Source organism: Phoxinus phoxinus, assembly GCF_949152265.1.
Source record: "Phoxinus phoxinus genome assembly, chromosome: 21".
Classification (NCBI taxonomy): Eukaryota; Metazoa; Chordata; class Actinopteri; order Cypriniformes; family Leuciscidae; genus Phoxinus; species Phoxinus phoxinus.
Window position 1 is genome coordinate 27,413,251 of NC_136896.1, and position 12,525 is coordinate 27,425,775.

A 12,525-nucleotide genomic window follows, 5' to 3' on the forward strand; every position below is an offset into this window, starting at 1 on the left:
TTTGTCATTTTTCCAAAATGGCTTCTTATTTATGACACAAGTTGAATATTAGCCTTTTTATCATTCACATTTTCTGAACCGAGTTAATATGAACATGCACATCAGTCAGTCTTAGACACACACACACACACACACACGCACGCACGCACACACACACATGCACATATGCACACACACACACGCACGCACACACTCACGCACGCGCACACACACACGCACGCACGCACACACACACACACACACACACACACACACACACACACACACACACACACACACACACGTCCCCATACGCATACACCATCACTGTGCACTAATCCGTATCACCTGCCATTGCTCATTTTCACTCCTGTTTCTCTCTCCATCTGCCACGGCCTTCACTTCTTCTCCTCCTCATCCCATCAGAGCCCTGTCTTTACCTTCAGCGAGCCAGAGGTAGTTGCCGCCACCAAAGCGGGAAGCGGCTGCACCGTCACTCGTCCCAATCGATCGCATGAACCCAAAACGCAGACGCTTCCATCTAAAAATGCACCTGAACGCCCCCAACTCCAGTCCATGAAGTCCCTCCCCCTGCCCGCCTCCACTTCCCGCTCTCCCTCCCCTTCTCCCCTCTTGTCACCCATTCCCCGTTTCCTCTTCTTTCCTTCTCCATCTGCGGTGCTGAAGTCAGTGACTAAAAGCTTGTATCCCATGTCTCAGGTTACCCCTCAGGGCTCTCCCCTGCCAACCCCCCTGGGTACCCCTGTGCATCACCCCCACCCCCCCACCGCTACCCCACCCTCCTCCTCCTCTTCCTCTTCTTCCTCCCGAGCCGAGGGAGGAAATGTGGGCGTGGGCTCACTCTCCTTGACCCCACCCTCTAGTCCAGGGGGAGGCAGTGGCATGGCGGCCAGTAGCTCCGCCCACTGGAGGACACGCCTCAACTCACTGAAGAACAACCTGTTGGGGTCGCCGCGGTTCCACCGGCGCAAGCTGCAGGGTGGGTGCAGGCCGCTATCTTTACGTTTTGAAGTATTCAATCAAGTAGAGTTGGGGTTTTCAAACTTTTTGGTGCCATGGACCCCTAAAGACCCATTTCTGGTGATAAATAAAAAATATTATATCTGGAATATATTTATTTTAACTTAACCTTTATTAAGTTGACACTGTATCTTCTTTCTTACTATTATTAGAGTACTTTTAGATGTATAAATTTAAAGAAAAAATAAGTAAATGAAGTTAATAATAAAATAAATAATAAAACAATTGATTAATCTCATTATTTCTGACCTTGGATACCAGAATGAAACAGTAGAAGTTTACAGTTTTATTTACTTATATAATTTTCTCTGAACTTTTCTCCCTTGCAGCCAGGGTTAATATCATTAGTTAACTAACATAATTTTCATTATTTAAATCAAATAAACATTAACTGCAATAATAATGAAATGTAAAAAAAAAAATTGCGATTAATCGCATAACATAAAAGTGTGTAAATATATAATATATGCAAAGTATACACACACACACACACATATATATTTACACATTTTTTATGTTAGATGCGATTAATCACGATTACCGGTAATCGATTTGAGAGCACTAAGAAAAACGGTAATTTATTTTATTTCAGCTCATTTTCTTTTAATTTAAGTTGAACTACTAAATTTACAACTAAATAAAATTCAAATTAAATAGTCAAGTCACCTTTATTTATATAACGCATTTTACAATACAGATTGTATCAAAGCAGCTTCACAGTGATAACATGAAAATAATACAACAAAGTTTGTTTTTGTAGAAGAAAATTGCGTCATCGTTCTCCTTAAGTAAGGCAGATCCATAATATTGTTGAATATGAAATGTCTCCAACTAAGCAAGCCAAAAGCCAAGGCAACAAAAAGCCAAATACAAGAAAATACCAAAACCAGGCCAAATAAATAAAATTAACAATAATAATACTAATAAAAATGACAAAAACACAAAATTTAAAAAACAAAATGTCTGAAACTTTTAACAAAACCAATTAAAGTGAAAAAAAGTAAATATAAAAATAAAAATTTCATTCACAATATTAACAAAAACTATAATATTATAGTATATCATTGATACTAAAATAACACTGCTTGCGTCCCTCTGGTGGTGCCTGGATCTCAGTTTGAAAACCCCTGAAAGCTGTCAAATAATCAAATTTAGTTCATGTCAGGTTGTATGTCTATGTTTCATTCTTACTCTTACCTTTCCAATAGTGCCAACCACAGAGGACATGTCCAGTTTAACACCAGAATCCAGCCCAGAGTAAGAAACATTTCCCATCCCAGCACATGTGATGCCAAGACGTCTGTCAAAGAATCATCTGGATAGAGTTGCATTCTGTTTTAAAGGGTTTACTGTATATTGTAAATTTATGTTACATTAATTTATTCCCTGAGATCCACTTATGATGTTAGGAAAAGGTTTTTGTCCTCCAAAAACTTGAATAATTGAGATATTAACTGGTTCCTTTTGGCATATGAGAAAGAAACAGTTTCATTAAAGCTGTTGAGCATCTTTATAAAATTCAATTCCCATAAATTCTAATTAAGAAATATTGCAAAAGCTCAATGTCTAACAATCTAACGTTCGACAGGGAATATTTTAGTGACATCCTCCAGATTGTAAACATGAAATGTTCCAGATGTCAACACTCACATTTTAAATAGATGTTACGGTGACTTATATTTGCTATTGAAAGAAATATATTGACAATAGTAATCTATAGTTTATAATTCTTCAGTGTGCTGCATTATTTTGAGGAGTTTTACAGCTTTTCCATGTGTCTGTCTGTCTGTGTTTGTTCCGGCAGGCTGGCTAAAAGGTCCTGGTTTGGGAATTTCATCAGTTTGGAGAAAGAAGAGCAGATTTTTGTGGTCATCAGAGACAAACCTCTTAGTTCCATTAAAGCTGATATCGTCCATGCTTTCCTCTCTGTGAGTCTACCTGATTTGTGCAGCTTTTTGTCGATGGATTAAACATTTTAATAAAATGTATAACATGACATGAATCAGATTAATCTAAATTAATCACATACACACTACGGTTGTTCAAAAGTTACTGTTAGTTTTTTAAAAGAAGTCTCTTATGCTCATCAAGGCTGCATTTATTTAATCAAAAATACAGTAAAAACTGAATTATTCTGAAATATATAATAATAATATAATAACTCTTTTCTATTGTAATATATTTAAAAATGTAATTTATTCCTGTGATCAAAGCTGAATTTTCAGCATCATTACTCCAGTCTTCAGTGTCACATGATCCTTCAGAAATCATTCTAATGTGATGATTTGCTGCTGTTTTTTTATTATCAGTGTTGAAAACAGCTTAATTCATATTTATTGCCTCATTGCTGAATAAAGTATTAATTTCTTTAAAAAATATATATTACCCACCCTAAACTTTTAAACAGTATACGTAGTGTATTAATATTTGATTAGGCCATTTCACACTGCATTATTGTGACAAACAAAAGCATTGAACAGTATAAAAAGTATATGTTTGTTTCACATCACAATGCTTTTAAGACATGACAAGCATAACAAGTTAAAAACAAATCAACAAACATCTATAAAATATTATATCCTTTTTACATAATTAACAAATATTTGACCAGTTTGTCACACTTTATTGTGCTATGCAGACAAAGCAACAGCAGACCAAAAAAATGCAACTAAATTTTGTAATTTAAAAAACAAAAACAAGCCTAAAATCGCCCATAATACTGTAGGTAACGTAACAACACTCTTCAAACGAGAACAGTGATGATGTACACACCTAAACGCATCAGTGTTTTTCTTTCTCTCTTGCTTTTGTCTTCAGATTCCCTCCCTCAGTCACAGCGTAATCTCTCAGACGAGTTTCCGAGCAGAATACAAGACTTCTGGAGGTCCGTCTGTCTTCCAGAAGCCGGTCAAATTCCAGGTAGACATCTCCTTCTCTGAGGGGGAAAGAGAGCAGGAGCGGGAGAGAGAGAGGGATGGACAGAAGGATTTTGGGATATATAGTGTAACTTTTAGCCTCATATCAGGTAAGAACTGCTTTTTTATAAATCATTAATTGTAATGATTTATTTGCTCACTTCCAGTAACGTATCAGAGCATTTCATTTGTAGTACAGAAACAAAGCATGAGATCAAATAGTGTTCACTCAATCACTCAAGTTTACAACGTAACGCTTCAGAAGGAGGTAGCATCTGTTTTGCAGCCAGTATAAAACAAATGTGAGCAAATATTAATATGCTGGTTACTGTTAAACTTTTTTTTTTACAGTGTATCATTGTAGCAGTATTCTTAAGCAGTATTCAATATCCTAAATAAAAAAAATAAAGCTTTGATTTGAATAAAAAGTATGATTATATAAATTATTGTATAAATGTTATGGAAATGGGAATGGAAATCCATTAGCAAGCAAATCGTTTCCATTAAAATAATTGTTATTTGTTTAGTGAGCACTGAGAAGTATTTTAAATATATATATTTAAAAATATTTTTTAAATTAATTTATATATTTATTCATTTAATTATTAAAAAATGTTCATGAGACTTTGATTTTAATAAATAGTATAATTATCTAAAAATGATTACCGGTATATACCAAGTTCTGTCATGAAACTGGTTGAAACTCAAGCTGATTGGTTCATCTGCAGCCAATGCGTTTGCTGCTCAACATTTAAGGCTACGTCTACATTAATCCGGAGACATTTGAAAACGGCGTTTTCGTTTATAAATGCTCTCCGTCCACACTAGCGTTTTCAGACGTTTCAGTGTGGATGAGAAACACAAAATTAACCTTTCCCGGCGCATGCATAAAACCCCACAAAAGATCACTGATATGATTCAGATGGAAAAATAAATAATGAAGCTTTCGTGCAAATCTTCTGACAGAATAATTTTAATTGGTAAAATATCTCACCATCCACTGATGCGGTTTAGGTCGCACGCAGTCACCATATGTTTGGTCTGAAACGCTTCTGCTCTCATGTATTGCCGCAGGACAGCAAATGTCAGTAAATTCTGTCATCTTTGCAGGACTGTGATATGAAGAGTGTGCAATGTAGAATATTTTTAGCAACAGTGTGAAAGTGAATAGCACATAAAAGGCACAATACTGGTATAAACATGAATATCTATTGGTACAATATGCGTCACATGATTAAATTTACGTCATCGTTTTTAAATGCCAATGGTTTCACAGTCCACACTACAACGTGAAAACGGCGGTTTCAAACGTATCCACTTTGGAGTGCGTATCAAAAAAGCGTAGTTTTCATTAATAAAAACGCAGTCTCAGTGTGGACGGAAGACCAAAACGGAGAGAAAAATATACATTTTCAAACGAAAACGTATTAGTGTGGACATGGCCTAAATAGCTGGTGAGCGTCACTATAGCAGTTTGCAGCGCGCTTTCACAGTTCCTCTGATACCCTCCACCTTCCCCAGCTCCACCTGTATAGATCTGCTATGGGGAATTGTACAGTATATCTGCTGCATAACATGTCATGCTCACAGCAGCAATAACCCACACAAACAGAAATATCAGCAGCAGCCTAAGCACAGCTATTCCACCAAGACCAAATATATTAACATTGTCATATCCATTAGCATGCTAAAAATCTTTCAAAAGTTGTCATGATTGAAATAAATGTTATAGCAATGGTTACGGTTTTCCATTAGCCTTTAACATGGAAATCATTAAACTTGGTCTATTTTAATGCATTATAGTTATATTATATTTTTACATAATATAAAAATTTACATTTTATATTTTACATATAAAAAAAAAATGCATTAGACTTTGATTTTAATAAGTATGATTATATAAATTATGATGTAAAGAAGTGTAACAAGTGTAAAAAAAATGGTGCATTTAACATGGAAATCGTTTTCATTATTTCCATTTATTTATAACATTTACATAAGACTAAACAACACTCAAACCCATAAAGGGGATTTTGCCGCCTCATTTCAGAGGTCCACTACACACCACTGACGTTATATGATGTGTGTGAATTTACATTTGTAGGTCCAAGTCGCAGATTTAGAAGAGTTGTTGAAACGATTCAAGCCCAGTTGCTCGGCGCTCATGACCAGTCCATGACGCAAACTCTCTCAGGTAAGAACGAACACATATCATGAATTATTCCAGCCTGTTTCCACTCCTCCGTAGCCTTTTCTTGCCTTATGCCAGATGAGAAGAACGGCCGCCCTCCTAGAACACCAACCAGACAAAACTCCCGGCGGTCCGAGGGCGGAGGCGATCGGTGTGAGTGGGTGGAGCGCGGCGAGAGCGGGGTTTTACTCCAGCGCAGGGGTTCGGGAAAAGAGAGAACCCGCCTACTTTCCTCCAGTGGAACACAATCACAGCCCTAAACGAGAAATATTGTGAATAATCAGCAACCCATCAAGATATTAGCCATGATATGAGACAAAACTACTCAAACTTTCCTTTTCCCCTTCTCACTTCAGAACAGCATGATGGTTAAATGTGTTTTTAAAGGAGCTTTTTGAAAGCCTAATGAAACCAAATACTGATACACAAACAGTAAACGGCCTCTTTGTGCAAGAACACGGGATGCAACGAAGCAAAGAATCATCTCCACTACATAAACTTCTGAGATCCGAGGAACACCTCTGAAAATCGGTCATCCTGGACAATGCTTTGATTTATGCTGTATTTTCTCTCATGTGATTTGGATGTAATGTGCAAAACTTGAGTCTTAAGAGTTTATAATGACATTCGTGAAAGGTTCCGGTTGTGGGTAGCACACCATCTGTTCCTCACAGTCCTGCTATCTGTCTCAGCAATCGAGTAATTATAGCAACAGAGATCTTAATCCAATTAGTCGGAATTTTTATCCTCCAAATCATGTTTTTAACAACAAAAACAACATTTAGAGATCCAGATCCAAAAGCTATCAGCACCAAGAGTCTGCTCAGTCATATGCAATAAAAATCAATAAGCTACAAAAGATTCAGTTTAACAAAGCTGCACACGCTGAATCTTTTAAAACGTGATTACCTCTATGAGCGGACAGACTCATGATGATTTTACGACCGTAAATAGTACCGTTGCTCACCAGCCCTTTGTCATTATCTATAGACAACTTCATTTTCACGCTCCACAGAAATGCTGCATGCTAAATAACATCACCGCTCACAGCAAGCGTCACCCCTAATGACTGAATGTGATTGTAAAACAATTCTGCGTGCGTTTACACCGTGAAATCTGCCCTCGGTTCACCCTCTGGCAGCTCAAAAACGCGAGACCGTCTGATCAATGGACGATTCCCATGACTGTTGTCTCCAACGAGAGTTCAGATGTGACGTTTCCCTTTTAAATGCCAAAGGGAACGGGAATCTCTCCAAAACACGAAAAGGATTTTCATCCCACTTCTCTGTTGCTGCAAGACTTTTGGTTGAAGCCAACCAAGTGAATGTCATTGACTATTTTACTTATGAATTTTGATTTGTCGAAAATAATTAGTTTGTATATTATTCTGGGGATTGAAAAAGAGTGGCCATTAGGTGTACATATCTGTGTTGGAATGTTTGGGGTATTAAAAATACATATTTTGGGAGAATAGAATAATGACTCCAAAAGTGAGACCATAAAAAAACATTTTTGGTTCCCTAAAGAACCTTTCGATGAACCGTTTTTAAAGTGCCTCTATTATGCTTTTTCAAATATGATCTTTTATGCAGTGTGTAATGCAGCTGCGCACGACAAATACAATTAATCTAGAATAAAGTTATTCTAATTCTAATTCTATCCTTAAAAAATGTATTCTGAACTGCTGAAATGAGTCGTCAGTAATTCCAGTCTCACTTCCTGTTACAAACCTATGTAACAATGTAACAAATTTGCATAATGCCAGCCGTCTTCATTGGCTGCCTGCTAACAACGTTTCGTTTCTGACACGCACTGTTAGCTGTAGACCAATCACAACAAACTGGGCTGTCTGACCAATCAGAGCAGAGTATCTCTCGGAAAGGAGGGGTTTAGAGAGACTGAATCTTTGAACGAACCGTTTTTCAGACTCTTTGAGAAATAACGTGATGTGCAATGTATGATAAAAAAAAGTTTTCTTTTTGTTTTCTGACATTGGATGCATGTAAACCTATTGTAGAAGACCTAAACAAAATTAGGAACTTTTAAGATAGCATAATAGGGGCACTTTAAAATAACAATTTTTTTCTTAGGGTAAAGAACATTTTAATAATGTGAAGAAATTGTTTCCACTGTAAAGAACCTTTTGTGCAATGGAAAGGTTTGGATGCTAAAGGTTCTTTATGGAGCCATAGATGCTGATGAAGAGCTTTTATTTTTAAGAGTGTATGGCAAAGGTCACTTTGTGAAGTAAAACAAAAAAGCAAACATACACATTTTTGATTTAAAACTATAAATTATTGGTTGTAAAAATGAAAAAATACTGTGTAAAAAAAAAAAAAACTGTAATTTCTGTGTCACTATCATCACGAACAGATTTCCCTCCCCCTCACCTGTCACTCAGACAGATAGCCCCACCCCGAATTTACACTATTGGTTGACTCAAATTTGTTTTTGTTTTTTCATGCAAAATCATTTTAAATTTCCCTCTAAAATACATACTTCAGCTTTAAGAAGAAAACAGAATCTCAGAAAGGACCTGAAATTGAATCTCCTTTGCACAGTATTACCGTAATGACAGCAAAAGAAAGACTTCCTCTGGACATTATCTGATGTGGAAGATATGCTGTACCTTACTAAGAGGAAAATGAATAACGAATGGTATCCGAAACTAAATAAGCCATTGTCTAGGCCACGGACATTGCTCGCACCATCTCACGAAATATGTACATTCACATCAATTTGTCTCTAATTATGATTATGAAACAGTATGAAACATCAAATTGATCTCTTTGTACAGCACTGCTTTGTCACCGTGCTTCCGTGCAGCGGTTATGCAACTGATCCAGCATAATATATCTGAAAGAGGGACACTCTCTCTGTATAAATGGCTTTTCTGCTCAACAACTGTCATGAATCCTGTAAATGTGATTCTGCAGAGTTTTGTGTGTCTGTCTGTGTGTCAGTTCACTAATCTTGTCCATTTTTTACTTTTATTTATTTATTATATGAACATCAGTTGGAACTAAACTGCTCATTATATCATGTGACATGTACCATCATATCATATTTATAATATACATATAATTTATAATATTATTTAAATGTATATTTATAATATACATATATAGGCCGTCGCTAGCGGGGCGAAAGGTGGTGACGTTTTCAGGGCCCCAGCTTTTACAGGAATAACAACAAGACTAAATGACTTGGGAACATGTTCAATCTGACCAGGTTTCGTTAACTCTTCAATTTCTGTGGTTATGTATGTATGCGTGCAATGTCTTTCCAACCCCTCAACAGAATTTTAAAATATATCAGTGAATATATGTTGACATCTCATTGACTATGAGTGAATGAATCATAGTGTTGCATCTGGAAGGCTGTGCACAGTGTTTGTTCACAATGCACACAGGTTAACCATATGGTTATATGGTGAGTGCTCTGCATGTCAGACCACGTTGTTCTTTGTATATCTGCTTTGAAAGTTAATGTGTGTGTATGGATGTACAGTTGGAATGCATTGTGCATATGTGTGTGTATGCGCGCGTGTGTGTGTGTGTGTGTGTGTGTGTGTGTGGGAGAGAGGGAATTATAATGGATACAGGATGGTCTACGTAATCAGTTTGATAGGCATCAATAAAAATAACCAACAAAGCCACATCTTTGTGTTGTTACTCATATCCTCTGCTTACAATGAAAATCGACTACAACTAAAACTTTAATAATAATAATAACTTCAAATGTAAAAAAAAAATCCTTATGTTTTATAAAGTTAACCTTAACTTGTTTTATTTCAGCTATTATATATTATATATATAGGCCTATATATGGTACTCATAATAAAAATATATATATTTATATTATTTCAACATTTCTAATTTAGTTTACGTTAATGTACTAGAATAACTAAAACAAATAATAATTAATAAAAACTATGTAGACATTTAAAAAACAATGCAACGCAAGTGACAGCACAATTATCAAAACTATAACTAAAATTAAAATGAAAACAGAAAATATAAAAATAAATACTAATTCAAAATATTAATAAGAATAGAATAACACGGGTATGGGTCAGCTTCCTCCCACCCTTAATTATACGAGAATATAAGTATAATAAAAGAATATAAATATAATTTGTCATTCCATGTGAAAGTTATTATAGAAGGCCTTGCCCACAGATTGTTCTGGGGGTGATTTCACAATTCATAATAAAAATGTAAATACTGTGTCTGTAAACTGTACCTTTATCAAGTGCTACCCTTCATTTGTCAGTTAAACTAAGAAGTGGTAGTGTTGATATAAAATAATGCGGCCTACACAAATACAATTCATTGTATTCATTGTGGTTTTAGAACTGTATGTTCTTCACTGTTGCTTGAGGGATCAAGTTAAATAGAAAATAGAAGAAACAACTGTATACCTCTAAAATTACATTTATGTGCATACTAAATTGGCCTTCAATGGGCCTTAATTCTTCGTCAGCTCGTTTTGTGTGCGGCATGTGTGCTGAAGTGGATCTGATTTGGCATTTAATTCACACAGAACCTTTGTAATTCTATTTCCTTCAGAAATTAATATATATCTTTTTATTACTCAAAGCTCTAATGGAAATTTGACCAGTGAGTCATTTACACTGGGATGTGTTTCATGTGCATCTTAATTAGACGAACTTACACGATTATGGGCTTTCTTTCAGCGGTCTCACTGGATGTCAGTGTCAGGTAATCCTGCTGTGGGAATTAGAGCGCCTCCCAGCGGTGACGATGAGATGTGCATTCCTCGCATGTTTAAATTGAACAAGTTCATCTTTATAAGGCAACAATAACCTAAACTTGTCAGATAGATTTGCTGTGTGTGTTTTCCAAATAAACAGAAGCTTATAGATTAGCTTTGGACACAATTTCAAATCATTCCAACCCAGTACCTCTACATAGGCTACAATAGGCTACTGTATTTCTGGCAATAATGGTTCTGTATTTTATTATCAAAAACATCCTCGGCTAAAATACAGTTGGAGATTACTAGGCCTATACGGATAAAAATCCATCCAATAATTGGTACTTTCCAACACAATCCAGCAACACAGGATATGCTTGATGCATAGAGGCCTGTTCCCTCAACATCAAGGCTGTGTGTCAAAATCGAATAAGCTGCCTAACTAGACAGCAGCGTTGCTTATTGTAGGTGTGTGCAGTATGTTTGTGCACCACAGGATGATGCTGACACAGGAACACCTATGATGCCCAAAAGCGTCTCAGTATCCAGCTCACAAGATTTGAGCCTAAATCTACAAGGTCAGTTGGACATTTGCACAGTAATTCAACTGGACAGTTGGATCCAATTCCAGAATGTAATCGTGTGATAGTGTGAGCTCCATATGAACATACACGTTTTAAACAAATACAGATATAATGTAAAAGGTATAGCTGTGCACATTGCATACTACATACATACAGCAATCTATCTCTATAGAATTATTAGTTGTGCAAATTATTCAAATTTAATGCTATTTTCCCTGTTCAACTTATTGGTTATGAAGGACATATAATCAGAATTAGGCTTATAAACAGCTTAAAGTCACCATGAAATCGGACTTGACAAATCAATTTTTTTAATGGAATATTGCCGCTTTTATTATAAGGGATTTCTCTGTGCACATCATTTTTTTTTATCCATGGAGACGTGTCTCATAATCTTTTAACAAAATAACTCCCCCCCCCCCCCCCTCTTTTGCAGTGAAATCTGTTTCCTCGCGCGAGGGCGGGGCAACCTGTCACTCACACGAGATCCACCAATAGCAGACTACAGGGAGGGGAAGTTATTTTGATTAAAGAATATACGGGATACAGAGCCCCTAAAGGGATGGAAAAAAAATTATATATATATAAGATGGAGGAACAATTATTTGTCAAGGCTTTTGTTTTGCAGAATTGTACGCAAAGGTTTTCCGAGCAAACATAACGTTTCTCAGCGGAACGCAAAGGTTTTGCGAGCGAACACAAAGTTTCTCGGGGGAACGCAAAACATTTGCGAGAGAATGCAAAAACATTGACTTATATTTTTCCAACACCATGTCCATTTAGGGGCTCCAGGGCCCCAGGGCAAATAAATAACTTTCAATAAATACGTCAATATTCCAAAAAACAAGAATTGCAGTTTTGAAAATCAATGGACAATTCTTATTTTTTATGGAATATTGGCACATTTATTATAAACGTGTGCACATCAATCTATTTTATTACAAATTTTATTTAGAAATTAAATTGAATAAATTAATCTTTAAAGGTCAAAACAGGTAGAAATAGCTTAACTGCACAATTTCACGGTGTAGTGTAGTGAATAGCTCTATTATTACAAGGCCTACAGCTAGTAGCCTACTTTTTTTATTGCAATTGT

General features: G+C 36.1%; 1 protein-coding gene across 5 annotated transcripts in view; it reads left to right on the forward strand.

The window, feature by feature from the left end:
• brsk1a (BR serine/threonine kinase 1a) overlaps positions 1-9,764 on the forward strand; it is a 28,434-nt gene extending 18,670 nt beyond the window's left edge. For 2 of the 5 annotated variants that reach the window (XM_079594616.1, XM_079594617.1), the window contains 6 exons: positions 700-979; positions 2,229-2,277; positions 2,825-2,948; positions 3,838-4,045; positions 6,040-6,129; positions 6,184-9,764. In XM_079594616.1, coding sequence (XP_079450742.1) covers positions 700-979; positions 2,229-2,277; positions 2,825-2,948; positions 3,838-4,045; positions 6,040-6,129; positions 6,184-6,386 — 954 coding nt within the window. In that variant the 3' untranslated portion in view covers positions 6,387-9,764. Of the gene's footprint in view, positions 1-405; positions 980-2,228; positions 2,278-2,824; positions 2,949-3,837; positions 4,046-6,039; positions 6,130-6,183 lie in introns of all 5 variants that reach the window. The other 3 variants (XM_079594615.1, XM_079594618.1, XM_079594614.1) reach the window with 3 other exon arrangements.
• Positions 9,765-12,525: the final 2,761 nt, after the last annotated feature.